This window comes from Musca domestica, unplaced genomic scaffold (genome assembly GCF_030504385.1).
Source record: "Musca domestica strain aabys unplaced genomic scaffold, Musca_domestica.polishedcontigs.V.1.1 66, whole genome shotgun sequence".
In the NCBI taxonomy this organism is placed as follows: domain Eukaryota; kingdom Metazoa; phylum Arthropoda; class Insecta; order Diptera; family Muscidae; genus Musca; species Musca domestica.
Window position 1 is genome coordinate 3,046,608 of NW_026712376.1, and position 27,706 is coordinate 3,074,313.

Sequence of the window (27,706 nt, forward strand, 5' to 3'; positions counted from 1 at the left end):
GTTCTCCATATACAGGATGAGATTAAAAAAATGAAAGCCACTTCAGAATGCTGTAATTTCTACGCCACTCGTCCGACATATATTAAAATTATTCCAGTGACAGTTAATTATATGGTTTACAAGCGTACGAAAGCATTTTGGTGAGAATTTTCCCGAAAAAAAATTATTTGTAATGGAATTCAAGCGTGATTTCTTTATATTTGGTTGGAAAACCACAAGTGGAGCACGTTAGAGCACTCCAGTACTTAAATGTGAATAAATATTTTGTGTCTCGTACCATCGCTCGTTACCGTAATACGTAAAATTGAACTCGGGGTAAAGCCATTGAAGTTCCAAAAAGTGCAAGAACTTACACCGCAACAGAAAGAAAATGGACTCAAGAGAGCTAAAGAGTTGCTTGGCCGAAAGTGGTAAATTGCCAAATTTGGTTTTCTTCGATGAGAAAACATGTTTACTTGCCAAAGAGGTTAGCTGAAAATGTGAACCTTCGGTTGGCCACCAGAACGCAAGCGCCGGCCATTGTGATAATGTGGGCCGCCATAACAGCCGATGGTCGCACTCTGCTCGTTTTAATCTACAGTGGCATCAGAATAACTGCCGAATATTATCGCGATAATATTCTGGAGGGCGAATTAAAGCCTTTGGCACGCAAACATTTTGGCCGCAGACCTTGGGCACTCCAATAGGACTCGGCACGCGCCACTCAAGAATGGTTACAAAATAAAGCTCCTCGCTTCATTTCCAGCGCACAATGGTCACCAAAATCAACGGATACCAATCCATTGGACTACTGTGTCTGGAGTTTTTTGGAAAGCAAGGTTGGCATAAAAAATACAAATAAAGTGTCGATCACCTCAAGCAAGCGCTTCGCCGGGAATGGGTCAAAATACGGCAGAGCAACATTCGGGCAGCGTGTGACGGTTTCATTGGCCGTTTGAAGGCCATAATTCGTGTTAAAGGTGACCAATTCGAACAAATCGAAACTTATTCTAAAATTTGATGCTATTTCCGACATTGTCTGCTTTCATTCAATAAAATAAAAAATGTAAAAATTATGGCGTTTGATTTTGTTGCAGTTTTTTATCTCACACTGTAGTCTGTCCCGCCCTACTGTTGACCTTTCCTTATTGGTTAGCGGTCAGGACAGTTAAAAATAGATCATCATGTGATTATTTGTTGAATAATTGGTTTTATAAATTTATTTATTTTTTTCATAATATAACAACCAAGCCGCATTAGGTCATAAACTAAATTATACAAACTCTTAAATGTCTTACCATATAATTCCCTAACAATTTTAAAAACATCAACGTGTTAAATAACTATCAATATTTATGAAAATATGTGGATAAGTTCATTCGATAGAATCGAATATTATCAAATATACGGGTAACCGAGCCTCTAACCCACGGAAAAGATATTTCTACATAATTAGGGTAAAAATACCTATATTTTATAAAATAATAAATAAATAAAGTTCAAGTGATCCGATCCTTTCTTTCCATAAATTCATTATTATCCTAAATTTTTCAATAATAGTAAGAGGATGGTTTTTATACAAGCAATCATTTAAAGGCAGTATCCGGCGATTTCATTCAATGTACAACCTTTTCGACAGCATTCATCATAGACTCCATTCAAATGACGTTGTCTGCGAGTCTTGGCTAGACCATTCAATCCCTCGCCAGACAACATATCACTGAGCAGGGAACTGGATTTAGGGTGTGCCTCATTGTCGATTTCATTTGATCCAATTACATCCAATAATCCATGATGAACTGCAAGGAAAAAGTGTGTTAGACTTGTTTTACCTTACCAAAATTTTCATTATCTTACGTAGTCGTCCCATGGACTTTTTACTCATCTGCATGCCATAGAAACCATCTACACACACAGCGTCCAGAATCTGAACCAAATTTTGGCCACAGAAACGAGTTGCTGCCGATTGAATTTCATAGCAAAGGGCCAAAAATACCAGAGCACCAAGAAGTTTCATTGCAGCAATTTTTTTTTTCGTTAGATCCAATTCCTGTAACGCACTGCAGCCAAATGTGATTGTAAATCATTTTCCATTCAATATTTATAGTAATTTATAATGAAATCTGTGTATGTATTCCGATAAAAATAGACCATACAACAAATTGTATTTACATGTAATCATAATGTAGTGTAGCTTGTCTTATAGGTAACTCATGCAAACACATACGATGACGTAAAATTGTATTCAAATTGACTTAATTTTGCCTACCTTGGTATGATTTAAACTAATTTATATTCCGTCCAAACCTCAACTCTTAAGTTTTGAGATTAAAGAAATATTAATATCAATGTATGTATGGGTAGCGGCGTCATAAATTTGGATCCTTCTTCTAAGTAATACAATACATGACTGAACTTCAACAAAGTATTATATATAATCGATGGGTTGTGTCTGTACGTCCGTCCACATGTCCTTGCACAATTGCAATCTCTCTGCAGATCACAATTATGGTCCAATCATATTGAAATTGTAAATGCCGTTAGGCCTTACTTAAAATGAAAGCCTCTAATTTTTAAAGATGACAGCAAAATAGTTAGATGAGCAACTTTCTCCTCAGCCTTTATAGAGGTCATAAGTATGGACCAATCTATGCTGAATTTTAATGGCCAGAAGGCTATTTGGATGGAATAACTTTTAAATTTTCAACTATTTTCAGTCCTAAAATTTATTTCCCAAGAAGACAACAATACATGGAAGTACAGGGTTGTCCATATTCGACGGACCCATCTGGCAACGCCATAACTTTTGACAGAGATGTCATATCGCTTAATGACATACCGCGTTTGAAGCGTCAGTCCAAGCAGATTTTTACCATGAACCAATACACGCCACGCGAAATAGTTGAAATTTACATTCAACAGAAGAAGTCAATTGTGAAAACTCAACGTGCTTTTAAAACATTAAAAATGTGAGAAGTGCGCCTTCTAAGAACACCATTAAGCGTTTATACGAAAAATTTTCGACTGGTAAGGCTCTTTCTAATCCGAAGAGTCCATATAAAAGTCGACCAAGGCGATCGGCGAGATTATCGTACCGTACGAGCCAGTGTTGAGAGGTCCCCAAGAACATCCCAAAAACACCGTTCTTAGCAGTTGGGCATGGCTCGGTCCACTTTACAACGGATTATTCGCATTGATTTGCATTTGTTCCCGTACAAAATTCAATTGACGCAAAGAATGTTGCCTGCGGACAAGCCTCGTCGATTGGAATGGGCCCAAAGAGTCATGGGTCCGTCGAATATGGGCAACCCTGTATAGCAAAATATATATACCCTCAGTCATATAACTAGAGAGGGTACATATCATTTGATACGGCCAAAACGTGCCCCAAAAACCCTAGGTCGCTTTGGACCAACTCCGTTTCAGAACATTTGGAGTCGATTCAGAGGTCTCCATCGTGGTGCTCACGATAACTGTAGAAGGGAGTATCCGATTTGTTCCAACATTGGTACATCTTAATATTATTATCAAATTTAGGTTGAGTTCGGAGATGGGCAATATCGGTAAACACCTTCTAGAACATCCCCCACAAAAGGTCGAAATTATCAAAAAAATATTTTACTGCACAGAAAGAGGAAGGAGAATCCGATTATGCTCCAACTGGGCAATAGCCAATATTTTAAATAATTACGTCCCCCACATAGGGATAAAATTTTGAATAATTGTATAAAATGTGAGTCTGATTGCCTTCAAATTATGCATATCTCAATATTTTTTATTAACCCAAGGTCTGTGTGATGGAATATATCGGTCCACTCCATTTGGTACTTCCCCCATTAAGGGTCAAAGTTTTGAATAACCCACATAACAATCCTGTGCTCTTCATATTTTGGACATCCCATGATTTCTACTAACACAAGATTTGCTGTGAAGATGGAATATATCTGTCTACTCCTCCAGGTACCTCCCCCACAAATAGTAGAAATTTTGAATGTCAGTGAAGCTCATACAACGCGAAATTCAAGCATTCAAGCGTGATAGTGTGATTTCTCTATATTTGGCTGGAAAACCACAAGTGGTTATCGTTAGAGCACTCCAGCATTTAAATGTGAATAAATCTTTTGTGTCTCATACCATCGCTCGTTACCGTGATACTGGTAGCGTGGGCGGACGTCAAGGAAGTGGACGGAAGAAAACAACAACATCAGCAGAAATGGTTCGAAAAGTAAAGAAGCGACTTGATCGAAACCCGTGTCGTAGTGCCCAAAAAACGGCTCGTGAGCTGAACATATTGCAATATTCCATTCGGCAAATATTGAAAAAGAGCTCGGGGTAAAGCCATTGAAATTCCAAAAAGTGCAAGAACTTACACCGCAACAGAAAGAAAATAAACTCAAAGGAGCTAAAGAGTTGCTTCGCTTGGCCGAAAGTGGTGAACTGCCGAATTTGGTTTTCTCCGATGAAAAAACATTCGTTGTCCAGCAGTGATCGTGTTTACTTGCCAATGAGGTCAGCTGAAAATTTGCACCTTTGGTTGGAACCCAGAACTCAAGCGCCGGCAATGGTGATGGTGTGGGCCGCCATAACAACCGATGGTTGCCTCCGCTCCGAATACCGAATATTATCGCGAAAATATTCTGGAGGGTGTATTAAAGCCTTGGATACGCAAACATTTTGGCCGCAGGCCGTGGACATTCCAACAAGACTTCACCATCGCACTCAGTACGCGCCACCCAAGAATGGTTACAAAATGAGGTTCATGCGCACAATGGCCACCAAAATCTCCGGATACCAATCCGTTGGACCATTGTGTCTGGAATATTTTGGAAAGCAATGTTGGCATTAAAAAATACCAAAGTGTCGATCACCTAAAGCAAGCACCACGATACCGCAGAGCAACATTCGGACAGCGTGTGACGGTTTCATTGGCCGTTTGAAGGTCATTATTCGTGCCATGGTTGACCAATTCGAACACATCTAAACTTATTCTAAATTTTGATGCTATTTCCGGCATCTTTTACTCAATAAAATTAAAAAAAAATTGAAAATTATGGCGTTTGATTTTGTTTCAATTTTTTTATCTCACCCTGTGTGCATCCAAATCTGAACCGATTTCGACAAAGTTTGGCAAATGTCAATCTACGATATGTAGGAAATTGATTATTATAGAGTGCATATTACGACTATGGAGGACTTAAATATAAAGTCGGATGAAACATATATATGGGAGCTATAAATATTTTTGAACCGATTTCCGTAAAATTTGACGTCTTTGAAATTTGACAATTGAAGCGGGCCCGTCTATATAGGCATGAGTTTTAACACAGTCACACAAAAATAGTCTAAAGACATGGCATCAACCAATCTAAGCGCCAATTAACCGATCCCGAACGCGAAATAAAACGTTCGCCGAACTTGCCACTCAATAAATCCATTGTAACGTGTTATATCTCTAGCTGATATTCGCTCCGAAATCGATAATTTAATGGGTAGATAAAAAATGAGATTCGTCGCTGAATAGAAGAAACCCAAGATGATCATTCTTAACAGAGCGTGCATTTTGATAATAAAATTCAACGATTTGCAAGCACTGGTCTTTTGTAAGACCAGCGGTGAATTTTTAAGCCAAACTGAAGATTTTTGACAGCGAAGCAAAATATGGAATATCCGTGAGCTGTTTTAACGAAAGTTGCCAAAAATATAATAGCTAAAAATGTACCCGTCACTTGTATTAAAAAATTACGCTTGTTAACTTACGTTTTTATCTAGAATACTCTCAACACATCATATCAAAATGTATGTACTTCTCAGTTTGCTTTCTTTTGCCGGACATTTGTGTTAAAAACGGCACATACAGTAAAATGTTGAAACAATTGTTGCATATTATTGAGTAAATATGTATATGTTTTGTCTGCTCCGTTCTATTACAACAATAAAAAAATATTTTTTTTTCGTAGCCCTTTATTTGCTAATTATCAATTAATTGTCAGTATGCCAGAGAATAATTGATTAATCATATACTTTTGCATAAACATTAACTTATAGACAGTATCCCGCAATTTCATTCAAGGTGCAACCTTTTCGACAGCATTCATCATAGACTCCATTCAAGTGGCGTTGTCTGCGTGTCTTTGCCAGGCCATTAAATCCCTCACCAGACAACATATCACTGAGTAGGGAACTGGATTTAGTGTGTAACTCATTGTCTACTTCATTCGGTCCAATTACATCCAATAATCCGTAATTCACTGGAAGCAAAATTATATGTCACACTTGCCGCTTACATTATTATTATTGTTGTTTCAGTTACTTACTTTGTTTACCGATTGACTTTTTACTCATCTGCATACCATAGAAACCATCCACACACACTGCGTCCAGAATCTGAACCAAATTTTGGCCACAGAAACGAGTTGCTGCGGATTGGCTTTCATAGCAAATAACCAAAAATACAAGAGCACCTAGAAGTTTCATTGCGGCAACCGAAGTAGTTTCTTTTAGATCTTAGATCGGTAACAGGCTGCAGCCAAATGTGATGGTTAATGACTTTGTATTGATTATTTATAGTTAAATCCATCAAATTTCCTATTGGACATATACACGTGTAATAGGTTGAGGGCGACAGTATTTAAATTAGTCACATGTAATTATGACGTATGTTATCCCAATTAAACAAATATGTAAATTTGTTTACCTTAGCTTAAATTTAGAACACAGCGGAATTTTCCCTCGAAATAAAAAGTTTAACTTAACCTCTGATTATGAAAATCGACATGTATTGTTTGAAAGGAGAAGGCCACTTTCACACAGTTCAAAATAAACAATAGAATGGATATGATAATGAAAAAATTGACTTATTTTAATAAAATAATAATATTCTTTATATTAACAAGTGAAAAGTATATCCTTATTTATCGAAATAATCAGGAAAGACCCATATTCAATAGGTCCTTAGACAAAAGAAATCCGCTCTGCAAAGTTTTGTCTGTATAGAGAAATAAACCTCTAATCGCATAAATAGAAGGTTCTATATAGAGCGTAAAAACGAGTCCAAACCTAAACTATGTCAATTGACTTAGAATTTAACTCTGTTCAAGACTACATTTAATCTATATTGTCGTACATGATTATTTAGAAAAATTAAGATAAACTTTTCAGGTAAAAAGTCCATCTTAAAATTTTAGGTACGTTCCAACACTCCACGTTAGGCTTTTTAATACCCTCCACCATACATAGCATGGAGGTTACATTGAGTTCGACATTTCGTTTGTAACTCATCGAAATAATAATCATAGATGGGAAATTAAAATTTTGCACTGATCAATCTTTTGTCTGCAGACAGGTCAAGTTTGGAGATGGGCTATATCGGTCCACGATATCGTATAGCCCCCATAGAACGCTTCCCCCTTGATTCGGTACTTTGATGATTTTAGCCATATTTTTTATGGAATTGTCCGAAATCCTACACTTTACACTTTTGAAGAGTACTTTCTATACAGAGTGAGATGAAAAATGTGCAACCAAATTCAGACTTCTATCATTGCTAAGCCACTCGTCCGACAGCTGTTAAATGTATTCCAGTGGCAGCTTATTATATTGTTTACAAGCGTACAAAAGCATTTTGGTGAGACATTTCCAGAAAAAAAGTTATTGGTGATGGAATTCTAGCGTGAAGGTGTGATTTCTTTATATTTGGCTGGAAAACCACAAGGGGCTATCAATAGAGCACTCCAGCATTTAAATGTGAATAAATCTTTTGTATCTCGTACCATCGCTCGTTACTGTGATACTGATATCGTAGCGTGGACGGACGTCAAGTAGATGGACGGAAGAAAACAGAAACATCAGGAAAAATGGTTCGGAAAGAAAAGAAGCGACTTGAACGCAATCCGCGTCGCAGTGACCGTAAAATGGCTCGTGAGCTGAACATATTGCAATACTCCATTTGGCAAATATTGAAAAATGAGCTAGGGGTAAAGTCATTGAAATTCCCGAAAGTACAAGAACTTACACCACAACTGAAAGAAAATAGACTCAAAAGAGCTAAAGAGTTGCTTCGCTTGGCCGAAAGTGGTGAACTGCCGCATTTGGTTTTCTTTATCCAGAAGTTTGTAAACAAACAAAATGATCGTGTTTACTTGCCGCCATAGCAGCCGATGGTCGCTCTCCGCGAAAATATTCTGGAGGGTGTATTAAAGCCTTGGGCACGTAAACATTTTGGCCGCAGACCTTGGACATTCTAATTGCACTCAGCATGCGCCACCCAAGAATTGTTACAAAATGAGGTTCGTCGCTTCATTTCCAGCGCACAATGGCCAACAAACTCTCCGGATACCAATCCGTTAGACTATTGTGTCTGGAGTATTTGAAAAGCAAGGTTGGCATTAAAAAATACCAAACTTTTTCGAGCGCAGAACAACATTCGGGCAGCGTGTGACGGTTTGATTGGCCGTTTGAAGGCCATAATTCGTGCCAAAGGTGACCAATTCGAACAAATCTAAAGTTATTCTAAAATTTGATGCTATTACCGACAGTTTTTGCTTTCATTCAATAAAATTTTAAAAAAAAAAATGTAAACATAATGGCTTTTGACTTTGTTGCAGTTTTTTACCTTAGTATTTTATTCGTTCTTTAACTCAACACCATACCACATAGTACTTTTCGAGCAAATATAGGATGCATTTCCAAAATCACCGCCAAATATCAAACACATATACCATCAGAATTCTAAATATTATATTTCGAATTTTTTATTTATCCCTTCACCCAATTCCAAATGTAGTACCATTCAGTGATTTTCGTACATTTTTCGAAACCACCTCCATATGTTCAGGCTAGACATGAACAACGACCCTAATACCAAATGCCAGATTTCAAGCATTGTTCACCCAATACCAAATTGTACCAAATACGGTACTACCTCTTTATTACAAACCTACCACCCATAAGAACCCCAATACCCACATTCGAAGTTACCAGCTTCTTCCGTTCAAACTCAGAACGGAATTGTATCAAATTTAGTGTCATTTAGTACAGTACTACCACTTTGTACGCATTTTCAAAAACCACCTCTTTACATTTACTCCATAGCTAGGAATTGATTTTCATACCAAATTTCAAGATTCTACCACTATCCGTTCACATTATTCTAACTGTGCAGTACTTTTGTATGCGTATTACTAGAACTTCGAAAAAGCCTATAGTTTTTCTATCCTACACAACATCAAAGACTCAAAATTTCAGATTTCCAGATCTATTCTAAATACCATAGTTAATACTACTTAATAGTTTCCGTACTTTATAGTACACATTTCCAAACTAACCAAACCTCGCAAAAGGTGATCTTAATGCCAAATTTTAGACTTCCAACTTAATCCCTTACTCAAATACCAAATATAATAAATATCATTTAGTACTTTTTAGTACGAATTTCCAAAACCACCTCCAAATCTAAAACCAGTGATTGTGATGTCAAATTTCAGATTTCCAAGACTATCCGTTCACGTCAATGCCAAATTTAGTACCTTTACTTCGCTTTATGAACGCATTTCCAAAGCCAAATCTTTATCCCAAACTTACCCACCAGCAGAGATCCCAATGCCACAATTTCCAAATCAATCCATTTTCAAAAACACCTACTTAAATTAAACTTTCTTCACGAACTTAATTTTTATACCATATGCCAAAATTTTAGCTGTGACCGTTCACAAAATGCCAAAAGGTACGAAATTTAGTGATTTTTTTAGTACTTTTTGTACACTTCAAGTCCGAGATTCTTCAAATCCAGCCTTATCTCACCCCTATCATGAATATTGACCAGCATGTAAAATTTCAAGATTCTACCCTTAGATGTTTCGCCTGTGCATTAATGAATGAGTCAGGCAGTCTCCATTTTTCTACTCTTTTGTATCTATAGATATTATTTTATTCAAATGCCTAAAGTTTTTCATTACTTTATATATTATATTCTTAATTTTGGCCTACACGATAGTGGTCTTCTCCGCTTCAAACAGTACATGTCGATTTTCATAATCAGAGGAAAATTATGCTGACTTGAAATACTTATGTTTTGTGCTCTAAATTTCGGCTAAGGGAAACAAATTTACATATTTGTTTCCTTGGGATAACATACGTCATAATTACATGTTACTAATTTAAATACTGTCGACCTCAGCCTGTTACATGTGTATGTGTTCATAAGGAAACTTGATGAATTTAACTATAAATAATCAATAGAGCATCGTTAACAATCATATTTGGCAGCAGTGTGTTAACTAAAGTAAACTATCTAAAGGAAACTACTTCTGTTGCCGCAATGAAACTTCTAGGTGCTCTTGTATTTTTGGCCATTTGCTATGAAAGCCAATCGGCAGCAACTCGTTTCTGTGGCCAAAATTTGGTTCAGATTTTGGATGCAGTGTGTGTGGATGGTTTCTATGGCATGCAGATGAGTAAAAAGTCAATCGGTAAACAAAGTAAGTAACTGAAACAAAAATAATAATAGTGTAATAATATGTAATAATATAATTTTGCTTCCAGTGAATTACGGATTGTTGGATGTAATTGGACCAAATGAAGTAGACAATGAGCCACACCCCAAATCCAGTTCCCTACTCAGTGATATGTTGTCTGGTGAGGGATTTAATGGTCTGGCAAAGTCGCGCAGACAACGTCACTTGAATGGAGTCTACGACGAATGCTGTCGAAAAGGTTGCACCTTGAATGAAATTGCGGGATACTGTATATAAGTTAATGTTAATGCAAAAGTATCTGTTTAATCAATTATTTTCTGACATCCTGACAATTAATTGATAATTAGCAAATAAAGGGCTACGAAAAGAAAAACAATTTCTTACTTGTTATTATTAGACGGTGTCGGTAATATCAGTGCCTTTTTATTCGAAATTTTTGTAATAAGTATTACAAAATTGTGTTTATTTTTTTTTTGTTTTTACAAAAATTTCTGTAAAGGAGAAGTGTTATAAAATTTTACTGCATGTTTTTTTTCAGAAATTATTTTAAAAGGAGAGAAGATAGAAGAGACATTTTGATGTCCCAAAAATTTAGACCGAGTTTATGTTTAATGACCCCATATTAAACAACGAATTACATACGCAAAACTTTTTTTGTCACTATTGCACCGTTCCATTGAAAATGTGACTAATATAATCAAAATACCGAATATCCCCCGTTATATGGGGGCTATACGATATCGTGGACCCATATAGACAATTCTCTTTCAGGGGATAAAGTACTCACAAGGAACTCCTTGTGTAGAATTCCAGACAATGCCATTGAAAAATGTGGCTAAAATCATTAAAATTCCGAATATCGGGGGATACCGTTATATACGATATCATGGACTGATATAACCCATCTTCGAACTTGACCTGCCTGAAGGCAAAAGACAGATCTGCGCAAAATTTTAGCTTCCTATCTTAATTCGTTTTGACTGTAGCGTGATTACAACAGACGGACAGACGGGGCTAAATCGTCTTAGAATTTTACGCTGATCAAGAATACATATACTTTGTTGGATCTAAAATTATTATTTCGATGAGTTACAAACGGAATGACGAACTTAATATACCCTCCATACTATGTATAGTGGAGTATATAAAGAAATGTAGGTAAATCCTTCAAAATACCATAAAGTGGTATAGTTCTACAAAAACGTGAACATATGTAGACAGTTTTCTGCTCCGGAAGCTGCTATCAATTGTGAGTTTTAAATGCCAAATTTTAAACAATTGCGTTAAATAACTAAATTTATATACTGGAAAAACAGGCAAACTCCAAAAAAAAAAACGCGAACATATGAATAGTTTTGTTGCATTTTGTCATGTATTTTATTATTTATTTATTTTTTTTTTTTTTTGTTTCACTTTTTATATTGCATGAAAAATTTTCAATTTAACTTTCTATTATCAATTTTACATTTTGTAATACTTCATATTGCACAAGTAAGCAAAGGCTATAGTCGACAGGCGCCGACCATTTGATACCCTGCATCAATACAATTTTCTGTAAAGTCTCTGCAGATCAGAAACTCTGTTGACTAGAATGAATATGCCCCTAAGACACATCCCCGTATCTACTACATAATAATGTATTTGAGCAATAAGCTCCTCTTTTTGAGTAATCATCATAGGTTTGGAACAAATATTTTCCAAAAATATCCCTTGCATTTCATTATACCCTCAGTCATATGGCTGATACGGCCAAAACCTGCCTCATGGAAATAACGAGCTTAGAACCTAGGTCTCTTTGGACCAAATCCGCCTGTCTGTCTGTCACTCTGGCTGGCTGATGCGCACGATAACTCTCGAAGGGAGTATCCGATTTGGTCCAAACTTGGTACATCGTAATATTATTGTGAAACTTAGATCGAGGAGGAGGTGGGCAATATCGGTTCACTCCTTCTGGTACGTCCCCCAAAAAAGGTTGACATTTTCGAAATAATATTTTAATGCACGGAAAGAGGAAAGATAATCGATAGAATGGACAATGTCAATATTTCCGCCAACACAAGATCTTTTTTTTAAAAATGGTAGACATCGGACCGTTGCTTCTGGTACCTCCCCCACAAGGGTCAATGTTTTGAATAACCAAAACGATCATGAAAACCGAAGTAAGCATCCTGTTCTCTTCGTATTTAACCCACAAAGGGTCAACATTTTGAATATCCATGAAGATCAAAAAACGCAAAATTTAAAACCGATTCCATTCGGACACGGCATCTAAATATTTCTATCAACACAAGTTCTGTTATAAAAATGTTAGAGATGTAAACATTTCTTCTGGTACTTACCCCACAAAGGGTCAAAATTTTGAATATCCATGAAGCTCATAAAACGCGAAATTAATATTCGATTCCAATCAGACTTGACACATCTAAAATAAATTCCACCAACACAAGATCGCTTTTAAATATGGTGGACATCGGACCATTTCTTCTGGTACCTCCCCCACAAAGGGTCAATGTTTTGAATAACCAAAACGATTATAAAATCCGAAATAGGCATCCGGTTCTCTTCAAAGTTAACACATCCAATTATTTCTAATAACAAAAGATCTGTTATAAAAATTAGAGATCAGATCATTTCTTCTTGTACTTCCCCATCATTGGGTTCGAGATTTTGAAAACCAAACAAGTAAAAAAAACTGTAAGTTTGGCCGGGTCGAACTTTGAATACCCTCCAACATTTGGAAGGAATTTTCAAAAAAAAAAAAAAAAATAAATAAATAAATAAATAAAGTCCCTTAAAAATTCTGTTAAGATCTTAAAAATACCGAATTTAGCTGTTATTTTAGGGTCTATACGACGACGTTGACTTGCATAGGCCATTACAATTTTCAAATGCGAAACTCGAAAAAATCGGTAAATAATGTAGCTAAAATCATCAAAATACCGCATGTAGGGAGGTACCGTTATATGGGGGCTATACCAAAACATAGACCTGCACAACCATTTTTCTGTCATAGGCTGTAATATCCATTACGAACTTCAAATACCCAATTTGAAACAATTCGGATGAAAAATATCATGAAAACACCGAATATATGGAGGTACCGTTATGTGGGGGCTATACGAAGACGTGGACCAGCACAGACAATTTTCTGTCATAGGCTGTAGTATTCATTACGAACTTTAAATGCCAAATTTGAAACAATTCCGGTGAATAGTTTCGCTAAGATCATCAAAATACAAATTAACGGGAGGTACCTCTATATGGGGGCTATACGAAGACTTGGACCTGCATGCGAGTTTTTTTGCTGTAGGCTGTAATATCCATTACGAACTTTTTTTTGGTCCGTAGAACTTTTATCCCAAATAACGGTACGACCCAATTTAAGGTATTTTTGGGATTTTAGTCATATTTTTAAAACGAATTTCTAGTTTGTGTTCCCAGCGTGCAAAAATCATCCTTTGGAATGAACTGTTTATCCAAATTGTGGTACAGTCCACCTTTCGATGTTCGGAATTTAGCATTGTCTATGCAGGTCACACATTTGTCAACGGAATTTTCTTAAAGATGGTAGTCAGAGTTCTTTGGTATATAGTTATTAATGCATTTCCATGTTTTCGTATAACATGAGGTAACCCCCGATATTCGGTATTTTCAAGAGATTTTTCTCAAAGTTGGAATTTTGAGTTCCCACCCTGCCTAAAAAATAATTTTCTATGAAGACCTACGTTTTAAATATCGCCCCATATGACTGTATCTCCCGATATTGAGCGTTTTATTTTCTCAAAATTGGTATTTGTGTTAAATTATTGGATATGCAGGTCCACGTTCCCGTATAGGGCGTACGCAGTACGGGTGGCCTCTTGAATGGCTACATTCCATTTTTGTATATTTTACATGGAGAAGTTAGAGAAGTTATGCATCTAATCATATTTTATTCTTGATTTATTATCCAAATTGTCAACATTACAAAATGCTTTACAATACTTCTATGCTCATCATTATTCTCTTAAAGACAGTAGCCGGCAAGTTCATTTAAAGTACAGCCTTTTCGACAGCATTCGTCGTAAACACCATGTAGGTGTCTTTGTCTGCGTGTTTTAGCCAATCCATTCAATTCTCCATTGTACAACATGTCATTGATGAGAGAATTGGAAATGCCATTGTTGTGTTCTTCATTGTCGATTTCTTTCAATTCATATAAATCCGCAAGTCCGTGGTGGGCTGCATTGAAATTAAAGTTACTACTTTCTTATCCTATTACGTTTTCATATTTTACTTACATGGTTTGTGTATGGATTTCTTACTAATGTCCATGCCATTGAAGCCATCCACACAAACGGCTTCCAGTATTTGTACCAAATTTTGACCACAGAAACGAGTCGCTGCCGATTGAATTTCAAAACAAAGACCCAGAAATACGAGAGCCCCTAAAAGTTTCATTTTTTTGGAAAAGTTTGCTCTTAGCTCTGTTAGCTCTTAGCTCTAGACCAAGCAATTGACAAATGAGTTCTCAAGTAATTTTGTTTTGAATATTTATAGTGAAAATAATTGAAAATCGGTGTGGTTTAGTCCTATACTCCTTGTCTATTATTAATTTGATGACGACAGTGATACTGATGTTTCTTAAAATATGTACATATTATGGCCGTATGTAACTATGACGTATTTTAAATATCAATTGTTAACGCATGTACCTTCGTACACAAGCACCCAATGGCAACGCAAAGATGGTGTGTATGCAAATGTTTTGGATTTGCAGAAAATATATATATCTGTGTGGAATGTAGAACGAATCTACCCTCAATTATCAAAAATGTGCTTCATAGAAATAAATTTTGGGACGAAATTGGGCCACAATATAACGATTAGTTTCAGTTCTGGCAGACAATTGTCTATATGACTTCACGTTTTCCTACAGCCACATATTCCCGTTATTCGATATTTTTATACCCTCCACCATATTATGGAGGGTATATTAAGTTTGCCATTCCGTTTGTAACACCTCGAAATATACATTTTAGTCCTCACAAAGTATATATATTCTTAATCAGCATAAAATTCTATGTCGATTTATCAGTCTGCGGCCGTCTGTGGAAATCACTCTAGCTTCCGAACGAAATGAATTAGGTTGATAAAATTGTACTAAAATGTTTATTATGCCTGCGGACTTTGGTATTGAAAATGGGCCATGTAGAAATGTAAAATGTAAAAATTAATATTTAAAGTTCACAATTACAGCATAAAACAGAAAATGGGCCATGTAGGTCCACGTCTGCATATAGCCCCCATATAACGGACCCCCGTAATTCGGTATTTTGATAAATTTAGCGACATTATTTACCAGAATTGTTTCAAATTTGGTATTTGAAGTTCGAAATGGATACTACAGCCTAAGAGAGAAAATTATCTGTGCAGGTCCACGTTTTATAACCCCCATGGTACCTCCCTTTATTCGGTATTTTGATGATTTGGTATATGATGTTCGTAATGAATTCTACAGCCTAAGACAGAAAATTGTCTGTGCAGATTCACGTCTTCCCATATAAAGGTTCCTCCCGATATTAGGTATTTTGATGATTTTAGCGACATTATTCACCGGAATTTTTTCAAATTTGGTGTTTGAAGTTCGTAGTGAATACTACAGCCTAAGACAGAAAATTGTATGTTCAGGTCCACGTCTTCGTATAGCCTCCCATATGAGGGTACCTCCCGATATTCGGAATTTTGATGATTTTAGCGATATTATTTACTGATTTTTTAAATTTCGCATTTGAATATTCCAATGGCTTATGACAAAAGTTACCTATGCAGGTCCATGTCGTCGTATAAGTCCTAATATAACAGTTACATTCGGTATTTTTAAGATTTTAATAGAATTTTTAGCAGATTTTATTTTTTGAGAATTGCCAAATTCTTTCCAAATGGTGAAGGGTATTCAAAGTTCGACCGGTCCGCTTTTTTAATTGTTTTATATGTTTTCGTCTGCCTATAGCCAACATATCACGGTACCAGTTGTATTTTTCTTTTGCCCCACGATTTTTTCGAAAAAAAAACAAACTTATTTTTCATCGAACAGTTTATAAAAAGAGTCGGTTTCAGTCGGACATAATATTATTATTTTTTTTTTCCAAGTAATAATTAATTTTGTGTTTCCATAATGAACACGTTTTTGTGAACGAACTTTAAGGCACACATGCATATGTACCTGAAATCACCGATGTGGAAAATAAATACCAATGTCAACCAAAGACCACAATAGGAAATGAGGAATACAAAAAAACTGTTACTCGCACCTTGTGCAGTGGCTCAATAAAAATAGGGGATGCAATTTTTTAAACATCTAGTTTCAAATACAATTATTAAAATTAATTTTGTTGAGGATTATAATTTAAAATTTACAGTTATGCATATGAGTTGGGTAGAGACTACATAATCACTGAGAGATCCATGTGTTACCCGATTCCACAATTGTGACATAAAAAATTCAAAAATGATCGATTACTTATTTGTTACAAGATCCTTCTTCGAGCTACTATAGTTCTGAAAAGAAAATTTATAAATGGACAACAATTTACGCTTGTTCAAAAATGAAATACCGAAATTTGCATAAAAGTGCATTCAATAATAAAAACCAGTAAAGAAAGCCTTAAAGTCGGACGGGGCCGACTTTGTTTCGACTAGAGTTTGACATAACAAATGAAAGTTTTTATGGGGAATTTGTAAGAATTAAATCATACCAACTATGATTATAGTAATAATTTAAAGGCCAAAGGCTAATACATGAGAGTAATATCCTCCTCTGAAACGATTTCTACTAAAATTGCCGAGGCATTTGTGCATATTTAATTCGGGCTTGTATTACCCATTTGGTGCACAAGTAACTTGAAATCGAATATATATATATATATATATATATATATATATATATATATATTATAGATATATATATATATATATATATATATATATATATATATATATATATATATATATATATGTATATATATATATATATATATATATATATATATATATATATATATATATATATTATATATATATATATATATATATACTAGCTGAACCCGGTGCGCTTCGCTACCCCTTTTGATTTTATATGCATTCAAAATTTTATTTACCAATATATGTTGGATAAAGAAAAACAAATTTAAAAAAATTAAAAAAAATATTGCACTAATTTAATGCGTTAATAAACAAAATCATTACAAAGGCAGTAACATGACATGCATACACGAAGGGTTTGTCCTTTGGATTTATTTATTTCATAGCAAATACCAAGCCTGCAGGAAACTGTTTTTTTTTTTTTAAGTAGAGTGGCATTTCTATTGCAATTAGTGAATTCGAGATAGCAACATACTTCGCCGTAATAAGCGTATTTCAAATAAATTGTTGTGTTCTTTTTTAGTGTTAGCCTAAGGCGTTGTGGGTCAATGGTTCTTATTAAAATCATATCCCAATCTGATCCGATTTAAATATAATTTAAAAAAAATTACTTTTACACCAAACTCCGCCACACCTTTAATATTTCATTGAAATTGGTGCGTCAAATATGTGAAATCGGCCGAGAATATATATGGGAGCTATATCCAAATCTTAACTAATTTCGACATCATCACATTTATTATTATAACCAAATTCCGCCACACATTCTGAATTTCATTGGAATCGGTCATATATATCGTGTTTGGTGCATAATATGTATGAAATCTGCCGAAATATATATGTAAGCTATATCCAAACCTCAACTGATTTCAATATAATTTGGCAATTTTTGCTTGTGCCAGATTTTGTCTTTCTCGCTTTGGGTGCATCAAATATGTGAAATCGGCTGAGTATATATATGGGAGCTATAATCACATCTGAGCGTATTTGTATATAATTTTCAAATTTATTTTGTACCAAATTTAGCCACTCATGCCGAATTTCGTTGGAATCGGAAATACGTATCGTGTTTTGTGCATCAAATATGTGAAATCGGCGGAGAATATATATTTGGAGCTATATCCAAATCTGAACCGATTTTAATATAATTTGACTAATTTATTTTCTAATCAAAATCCCGTTACATATTCCAAATTTCTTTGGAATCGAACATACATATCGTGTATGGTGCATAAAGTACATGAAATCGGTCGAAAATATATATGAGAGCTATATCCAAATCTGAACCGATTTTAATATAATTTGACAAATGTATATTTGTTTTAATTTCCGCTACACATTCCAAATTTCATTGAAATTAGAGATACATAGCGTGTTTGGTGCATCAAATACATGAAATCGGTCGAAAATATATATGGGAGCTATATCCAAATCTGAACCGATTTCAATTTAATTTGACAAATTCATTTTGGCTCCCAATTCCGTTACTTATTTTAAATGTCATTACAATTGGAAATACATATCGTGTTTGGTCCACCAAATACATGAAATCGGCCGAAAATGTATATGGGAGCTAAATCCAAATCTGAACCGATTTCAATATAATTTGGGAAATCAATTTTTTAGATAAAATCTATCACACGTTTCAAATTTCATTGAAATTGGGTATACATAGCGTGTTTGGTGCATCAAATGCTTGAAATCGGCCCGAAAATATATATGGGAGCTATATCCAAATCTGAACCGATTTCAATATAATTTGACAAATTTATTTTCGGATTAAATCCCGTCACACATTCCAAATTTCATTGGAATCGAACATTCATATTGTGTTTGAGGCATCAAATGAACGAAATCGGTCGAAAATATATATGGGAACTATATCTAAATCTGAACCGATTACAATATATTTTGACAAACTTATTTATGTTCCAAATTCCGTTACGTATTCCAAATTTGGAGACTGTATCTTCAACCAATCAATAGATATGTGCATATAAAATCTAAATTTTTGGGAGGTACCTCCGATTCTGATGCTATATCTCCAGTTCCAAGTGGAAATTCAAAAATGTATATAGCCTATGTTACTTTCAGGCGATGTTGCAGTATATATGGAAATTTTCAGAAAAATCTATTCAGCAGTTTTCGAGTCCATAAATTACAAACAAACAAACAAACGTACAAACATTTTCCTCTTTTATAGATATAGATATATATATATATATATATATATATATATATATATATATATACATATATACATATATATATATATATATATATATATATATATATATATATATATATATATATATATATATATACTAGCTGGCCCCGTCCGCGTTGCAGGCTCGTAGTTTTTGTCTATTATGCATATTTGTCAAAGCATAATATTTCAAAGATATGAATGTTATAAATGTTCACGTACTGGTCGATTAGTTTTTATTTTTTCGTCAAATGAGCAGTAGTTTGGAATTTACTGTACTTGTACAACTCATAATTTAGGGCTAATTGATTTAAGAATAGGCAAAGTTAATTACTTTTTTAAACCCATTAGCACCTCAGATTGTGCATTAGAGTCCTCATAAGTCTCCCTAACCATGTCGGTCTGTTTGTCTGCCAAAAGGTGGACTTGAGGGGGTACTATTACATGTAGAAAATTCTAAAATTTGTAGATATGTTGAAATTTTTGTGTAAGATTTTCACCACCAAATACACATTTTTAGCCAAATCCTTTGAAATATGGTAAAATGCGAAACATCGACCTACATTGAAAACTTTCTTCACCCCTTATAATCCAAGATGACAAATAGAGACCAAATCGAAAATATAGCAGGTCAGACTGATTTCAGAATAGTCAAATATAATTACTATTTTACACCCATTACCGTAATATTAGAACTAATTTTATTTGTCATTTAAATTGTAAATTGGAGACCCCATAAAGTCCATATTTTTCATCATATTCGGTCCCGTGCTACTTTCTTATATTTGCAATTTGTTCATGTTTTCACAATTTATTTCATACAGATGTATATCCCAAATCTACGTTCCCAACCAATATTCTCTTGGGGGTTACAAATTCAATAGAATACAAATTTTTCTTTTCTGGCCACACATTAGATGTGAAAGTGGACTTGAGGATACTCCAATGTGGGGACTTTACATGAATATATTTATATGTGGCAATTATCTGTACGATGGTTCCTTACCCCAGGTAGCATAAATACAATTTTTTAGTCGTCAAGACCAATATGGGCCCTACTCCGAAAATTTTATGCGAAGAGGTTCTCTACCCCCTTAGAAACAAAGATGCCAAATGAGGGCCAAAAATAGAAGAAAGTGGCAAAGACTCCAAAAATGGCTTAAATCATACGATGATAATTTATGATCGATATCATGACCTGCAAAAGCGATTTAAGGTATCTTAAATGTTCAGGAAGAATTTTTGGAAGGATAGAAATCCTTTTCTTACTAAATGTCCCATTCGCTCTACTATTTTGCACCCTTTATATTTGGTATTTTACTGATTGTACTCCCAAAAATTTTTGCATTTTGAGCTCTCATTGGACGCATTATTGTCACATGAAAGAAGTAGTGCCACGCTTTGAAATAAGCCCCATTACTCTTTTTCGGTCATTTTTGTTTGTTTAAATGTCTGCGCTGAAGCACGATGTAGGCTCTGGAGTTGAAAGGTAGATGTCAGTTACCATCGTATTTCGCACTTATTTCATTTTTTCGGTGAAAAATTGTATAAAGTGAAGAATTATTCTTTATTTTGTTCACAAAAAATCCACTGAATTCAATATGATATTACAAATTGAAAAAAATGACAAAAGAAGAATAACAAATTGAAAAAATCTTCAATTTGTTCGCTGATTTTTTTACAGCAACTGTTTAAAGATCCTTACAAAGTTTGTCAATAGAATGTACTTTTATTTTAAAATTCAATTCCATTGGAAATTTTTTTTCGATATTTTCCCGTTTTGAGAATTGTTGCAGTGAGATCTCTTTTTTCGTGATTTTTTTAACGATTTTGAAAAAGTAATTATCTTTTAACTTTGGTGTGACCGCATTAAATTATTTCGGTATCATCTATTCCGTTTTGCCACCACATAAATCGGTACTACACCAGCCATCAATTTCAGTTCTCAAGAAATCAAGTCAATTAAATAAATTGGTATTAATATTCGAATTCAAAAATAAAATATAAAAAACACTACAAATGTACATTAGAAAAAAGTAAGTCAAAATGGAAAAATGGGACCATAGCTATTTCTGAATCGATTTCCACCTAATTTGACATACTGGTTTCTAGACTCAATTTGGTCGTAAGTACCAAATTCCATTCCATTTCGACTAATGATACATGTTTGGTGCACAATAAAATGCAAATCGGACGAAGATAAATATGGGAGCTATATCCAAATATTAACCGATATCGATAAAATTTAGCAAGGGTATTTCTGAGTTATATTTGATATATTTCCCGAAATATCTTTGTTACAGAATGTATATTACGGCAGCGGGGGACAAAAAGAACAAATCAGATGAAAAATATATATATGGGAGCTATATCTATATCAGAACCGATTTCTATCAAATTTGGCATACCTATTTTCAGGTCCAATCTGCTCGTACGTGCAAAATCTATTTCCATACTATTTGGGCTGATATTACACGTTTGGTGCACAATATAAGGCAAATTTGACGATAATATATATGGGAGCTATAGCTAAATTTTGACCGATTATCTCCAATTTCAATAAGGTTCGTCCTTGGGCCAAAGAAATTATTTGTGCAAAATTTCATCAGAATCGGGCAATAAATGCGACCTGTAGTTTGTTTAGAAAAAGACATGGACATACGGAAGGACGGACAGACAGACGGACGGACATGCATAAATCGACTAAGAATGTGATTCTATGCAGATCATCAAAAGGAACTATGGATCTAACTCGTTTCCTATTGCCTGTTACAAACAAATGCACAAAGACATAATACACTGACCACCTTGTGGTGTAGGGTATAATAAATCAAAAGAGGCATAATAACGATTAACAAGCAATTTAAGGTGAACAATAAAAAATTTAACTAAAAAAATATTCATCTACAAACCAAAAAAGGAAAATGAAGATACGATACGGTGGACCTATATTGGAAAATCTCTTCCAGGCGGTAAATAACTTCTTGTGTAGAAGTTCAGATAATTCCATTAAAATGTGGCTAATATCATCAAAATACCGAATAATAGTTTTAATTTGTTTTTAGTCTAGCATGATTACAACAGACAGACGGATCGTCTTAAAATTTTACGCAGAAGTAACCCAGTACGGCTCCGGTTGACCATATTTTTATCCTGCTTTTATCTGTAAAATAGCGCCATAGTTTCTTTTGGTGATGTGCATTGATCACATTCTAAACTGACTTATACATGTCCTTCTATTCGCTGTCTGTCTCTCTGTTCATATTTTTTTGTAATAAAATAATTTATTAGCTGACTGAGACATTTTTTGGCCCATGATCGAACTCTGCTAAAAGTGCATTAACTCGTTTCCGATTTGTATTTTTATACAGCAAACAAGTAGTTCATATTTGGTTAAAATCGGTAAGGATATTGCTACCAACATACTTTATCCGATTTGATAAAGCCGTAATAAGTACTCCATAAAAGTTATACTCGGTGCAAGACGTTAGATCGGTTCAAATTGGAATATAGCACCCATTTATATCTTCTTCCGATTTTATTCTTTTTATGCACCAAATGTATAATTACGGCACAAACTCGTCCCGTCCATCTTTAGTTCTTCCCTTGCTAATTGTTTCTGTAAATTTTTTCAGAGTTCTCTCCAAAATTTAACTTGTAATAGGCAGTGGAAGCTCAAATATTTATAACCTTTTTTTCAATTGTTTTTCTTTTTAATTTCTGCGCATTATCCATAGTAATATTATTAATCCTACTGCTATGGTCTCACCACACAACACATTTGTGAGCCACTGTATGTGGTGCATACATGCACTTTTTGCATTTGGCTTTTAATTGTAGTTTTGCGGTTTCATATTTTAAAGGCGTTAATTTGTTAATTTTTTGCAATGAACAACACCAAAACGATGAAATTGAAAATTTTTTTTTTTTTTTATCATTTGTTTGTTTTTAATTTGCATTAATGCAAAGTAAAGTTTATTTAAATTTTTACTGTTTATGAGTAGAAATTTGTTCATTAAAAGTTATTAATTAATGCATTTAACACGAAATGGTAAATTTATTTGAACTTAATGTCGAACTAAATTAACAAAAAATATGCCTTTATTGCGATATATAAACATTAGTAGGGTAAGGTAATTAAAGTAATATATTTAGATTGCATAAATTTTTGATGATGTTAAAACGGACCGTTTATATATGTGTGGAACAGAATATGAAAATGAAGCTTCGAATAAACCAGCTCTATTTATATTTCCTTGTGAATTATGCAATGTTCGTTTAATTAGGTTAAATTTTGGATCATGCGGAGAAGTTGCGAGTTGCGGATTTAAGACTGCAAAATTGGACCAAATTGTATTAGTTCCCATCCCAAAAGTCATAGCAATGATATTTGTTATGAAACATCACAGGTAGAGTAAAAGCTCCTCTATCAAATTTTGTGGCATACGATTCAGATTAAGATACAGCCCTAATAAACATGCTTCAACCGGCTTAAAATGAAACTGCACTAAAACTGTAATACTCGTACGAATTCTACAACAATTATCGTATGAATGATTTACTTTACTCAAATCTATATCTATAAATATAAAATTAGTTCGTTGCTGATTGCGTCACTTCAAAACAGCTCGACATATTTGGAACACCTTCATAAACTTAGTATTTTATGGAAAGAAAATTTGACCACGTCCACATTTTCTGATTTACCTGAAATCGGAAAACGACTACATCGATTGGTTAATTCTTTTTTTAAATATTCGTAGTAATCCAATTTAAGTTTTTTGTGAAAGATAAAATTGTCATGTCCACTTTTGCATCCACTATCTCTATATAAACACAAGTAAAAAAATCTGAAAGTTCGGCCGGACCGATCTTAAAGTACCCAACACCATTTGGAACGAATTTGGCAATTTTCAAAAAAAAAGTAAAAAAGAAGCTGAGTTCGGCCGGGCCGAGCTTTTAATACCTTCCACCATTTCAAAGGAAATTGAAAAATTTCAAAAAAAAAAAAAAATCCGAAAACTACCTCTTAAAAGAAAACCGTTATATGGGGACTATACGAAGACGTGGACCTGCATACGAAATTTTTTGTCATAGGCTGCAGTGCCCATTACGAACTTACAGTACGAAATTTGAAACGATTCCGGTAAATAATGTTACTGAAATCGTCAAAATACCGACTATCGGGAGGTACCGTTATATAAGGGCTATACGAGGACTTGGGCCTGCATACAAAAATTTCTGTCATAGGCTGTAGTACTCATTACGAACTTCAAATACGAAATTTGAAACGATTCCGGAGAATAATGTTGCTGAAATCGTCAAAATACCGACTATCGGGAGGTACCGTTATATAAGGGCTATACGAGGACTTGGGCCTGCATACAAAAATTTCTGTCATAGGCTGTAGTACTCATTGCGAACTTCAAATACCAAATTTGAAACGATTCCGGAGAATAATGTTGCTGAGATCATCAAAATACCAAACATAAGTACCGTTATATGGGGGCTATACGAGGACTTGAACCTGCATACAAAAATTTTAGTCATAGGCTTTAGTACTCATTACGAACTCCAAATACGAAATTTGAAAGGATTCCGGTGAATAATATTGCTGAAATCATCAAAATACCGAATATTGGGTGCTATACGAAAACGTGGACCGACATGGCCCATTTACGAACTTAACCTGCCTACTGATAAAGTATGCATGTATGCAAAATTTTAGCCTAATATCTCAATTCGCTTAAAAGATACAACACACAGACTGACAGGCGGACATTGCTAGATCGTCTTAGAATTACACGCTGATCCAGAATATATATACTTTGTAGGATTTTTGATATTATGAATATTTCGAGGAGTTACAAACGGAATGACAAAGTTACAGACATTTTTCTGTCTTTGGCTGTAGTATTCATTACGAACTTCAAACAATAAATTTGAAAGAATTCCCGTGAATAATGTCGCTAAAATCATCGAAATACTGAATATCGGGGGTACCGATATATAGGGGCTATACAAAGACGTGGACCTGCACAGACAATTTCTTGTCTTAGGCTGGAGTATTCATTACGAAAACGTGGACTTGCACAGACAATTTTCTGTCATAGGCTGTAGTACCCATTATGAACTTCAAACAACAAATTTAAAACATTTCCTGTGAATAATGTCGCTCAAATCACCAAATACCGAAAATAGGGAGGTACCATTATATGGGGGCTATATCAAAACGTGGACCTACATGACCCATTTTCAATACCAAAAGTTCTGCAGACATAATACACATTTGAGTAAAAGTTTATCAACCTTCTTCATTTCGTTCGGAAGCTAGAGTGATTTTCGCAGACCGACAGACTGATCGACATAGAATTTTATGCTAATTAAGAATATATTTACTTTGTGTGGTCTAAAATGTATATTTCGAGGTGTTACAAACGGAACGACAAACTTAATATACCCTCCATACTATGGTGGAGGATATAATAAGTAGCAATGTGTTAGTTGTTCCCTGGCTAGAGCTACAATCTTGAAATGTTCCGTGTGGGTTAATATTGGTATGTAGGGGTCCGATAAGGTTGAGTTTTTTTGAAATGTGTACTATAAGTGTACGTAAAGTACTTAATGCTGCTAGAAATTTTTAAATTGTATTGGGCAAACGGATAGAGCTAGAATTCTGAAACTTGGAATGATGTTCGCTGGTGGCGTATAGAATAAGTGTACTAACAGTATCAAAATGCATAAAACGTGGTACTTTTTGTCATTATATTAACGAATTGAGCTATAATTCAGAATATATTTATATATATACTACAGTTAGTTTGAGATATACAAAAACATTTACATCTAAAGCCAATTAACTGCCTGAGAAATTGGTGTCTATTACTCCAAACACAAAGTTTGAAATAATTCCGTTGAAAAATCCACCTAGAGACATGCGAAGATGTTATTCTGCACAGGCAAATTTCTGTCATAGGAGGTTGCACCAATTAAGAACCACACGTACCAAATTGGAACCAATTCCGGTGCAAAGTGCACAAATAATCAAAATACCGAATTTTTGGGGGTACAAGTATACGGGTGCTATGTCAAAACTTGTACCTATATGGACAGTTCGAGTTGTTACATACGATATGACAAGCTTTATATATCCTCCTCCAAATATGGGAAGTTGGATTGTTATAAGAAGAAATGGTTAGAATATGTGCTCTATGCGTAAAAGCTGTACTAAAAGGTACAATATTTGGTACAATATTTGGCAGCTAAGTTCGGCAGGCCGATCTTTTAATACCATTTCGAAGGATCTCGAAAAATTTCCAAAAAAGAAAATCCATCAAAAAAATATCGCTCAAATAGAAACCGTTATATGGGGGCTATTCGAAGACGTGGTGCTGCATATACAATTTTTTGTCATAGGCTGTAGTGCACATTACGAATTTTAAATACAAAATTTGAAACAATTCCGGTGTATAAATATCTCTAATATAATCAAAATAATAAATAAAATGAGATGACGTAATATGTGGATTATGTGAAGTCGTGGACCCACATAGATAATTTTCTGTCATAGTTGTAGTACCCATTTCGAGCTTCAAACACGACATTTGAAACAATTGCAGTGAATAATGTTCTTAAAATCGTCAAAATACCGAATATCATGAGGTATCGTTATATGGGGGCTATACGAAGATGTGGACCGGCATAAGCAATCTTGTTGTAATTTTTTAGGCTGTAATACCCATTACGAACTTTAAACTCGAAATTTGAAACAATTCCAGTAAACATTTAGCTAAAATTATACAAAAAGCGAATATGGGGGCTATACGATATCGTTGATATCGTGGCTATACGATATCGTGAACCTATATAAACAGTTCTCTTCTAGAGGGTAACATCTCAGAAGGAATTCATTGTGTGAATTTTCAGACAATTCCATTGAAAAATGTGGCAAAAATCATCAAAATATCGAATATCGTGCGGTACCGTTATATAGGGAATATACGACATCGTGGACCTTATATGTAGTTTTTTTATAACCTCCACCATACTATGGAGGGTATATTAACATTGTCATTCCCTTTCTAACTCCTCGAAATACTCAAGTCCAGACCCAACAAACTATATATATTCTTGATCAGCGTAAAAT

The 27,706-nt window shown here is 34.6% G+C and overlaps 4 protein-coding genes across 4 annotated transcripts; 1 reads left to right on the forward strand and 3 right to left on the reverse strand.

The window, feature by feature from the left end:
• Window positions 1–1,552: 1,552 nt before the first annotated feature.
• LOC131805909 (probable insulin-like peptide 3) lies at window positions 1,553–2,034 on the reverse strand. Its single transcript, XM_059129695.1, has 2 exons — window positions 1,837–2,034; window positions 1,553–1,778 (listed from the first exon to the last, which is right to left on the reverse strand). The coding sequence occupies exons 1-2, from the start codon at window positions 1,994–1,996 to the stop codon at window positions 1,570–1,572; spliced, it is 369 nt and encodes a 122-aa protein (XP_058985678.1). The 5' UTR covers window positions 1,997–2,034; the 3' UTR covers window positions 1,553–1,569.
• Window positions 2,035–5,969: 3,935 nt separating this feature from the next.
• On the reverse strand, window positions 5,970–6,492 carry LOC101893775 (probable insulin-like peptide 3). Its single transcript, XM_005189057.2, has 2 exons — window positions 6,294–6,492; window positions 5,970–6,227 (listed from the first exon to the last, which is right to left on the reverse strand). The coding sequence occupies exons 1-2, from the start codon at window positions 6,451–6,453 to the stop codon at window positions 6,019–6,021; spliced, it is 369 nt and encodes a 122-aa protein (XP_005189114.2). The 5' UTR covers window positions 6,454–6,492; the 3' UTR covers window positions 5,970–6,018.
• A 3,778-nt stretch (window positions 6,493–10,270) lies between these two features.
• On the forward strand, window positions 10,271–10,801 carry LOC131800333 (probable insulin-like peptide 3). Its single transcript, XM_059129675.1, has 2 exons — window positions 10,271–10,454; window positions 10,519–10,801. Exons 1-2 carry the CDS (start codon window positions 10,295–10,297, stop codon window positions 10,725–10,727), a joined length of 369 nt encoding a protein of 122 aa, XP_058985658.1. The 5' UTR covers window positions 10,271–10,294; the 3' UTR covers window positions 10,728–10,801.
• Window positions 10,802–14,457: 3,656 nt separating this feature from the next.
• LOC101894119 (probable insulin-like peptide 3) lies at window positions 14,458–14,891 on the reverse strand. Its single transcript, XM_005189059.1, has 2 exons — window positions 14,732–14,891; window positions 14,458–14,672 (listed from the first exon to the last, which is right to left on the reverse strand). The coding sequence occupies exons 1-2, from the start codon at window positions 14,889–14,891 to the stop codon at window positions 14,458–14,460; spliced, it is 375 nt and encodes a 124-aa protein (XP_005189116.1).
• Window positions 14,892–27,706: the final 12,815 nt, after the last annotated feature.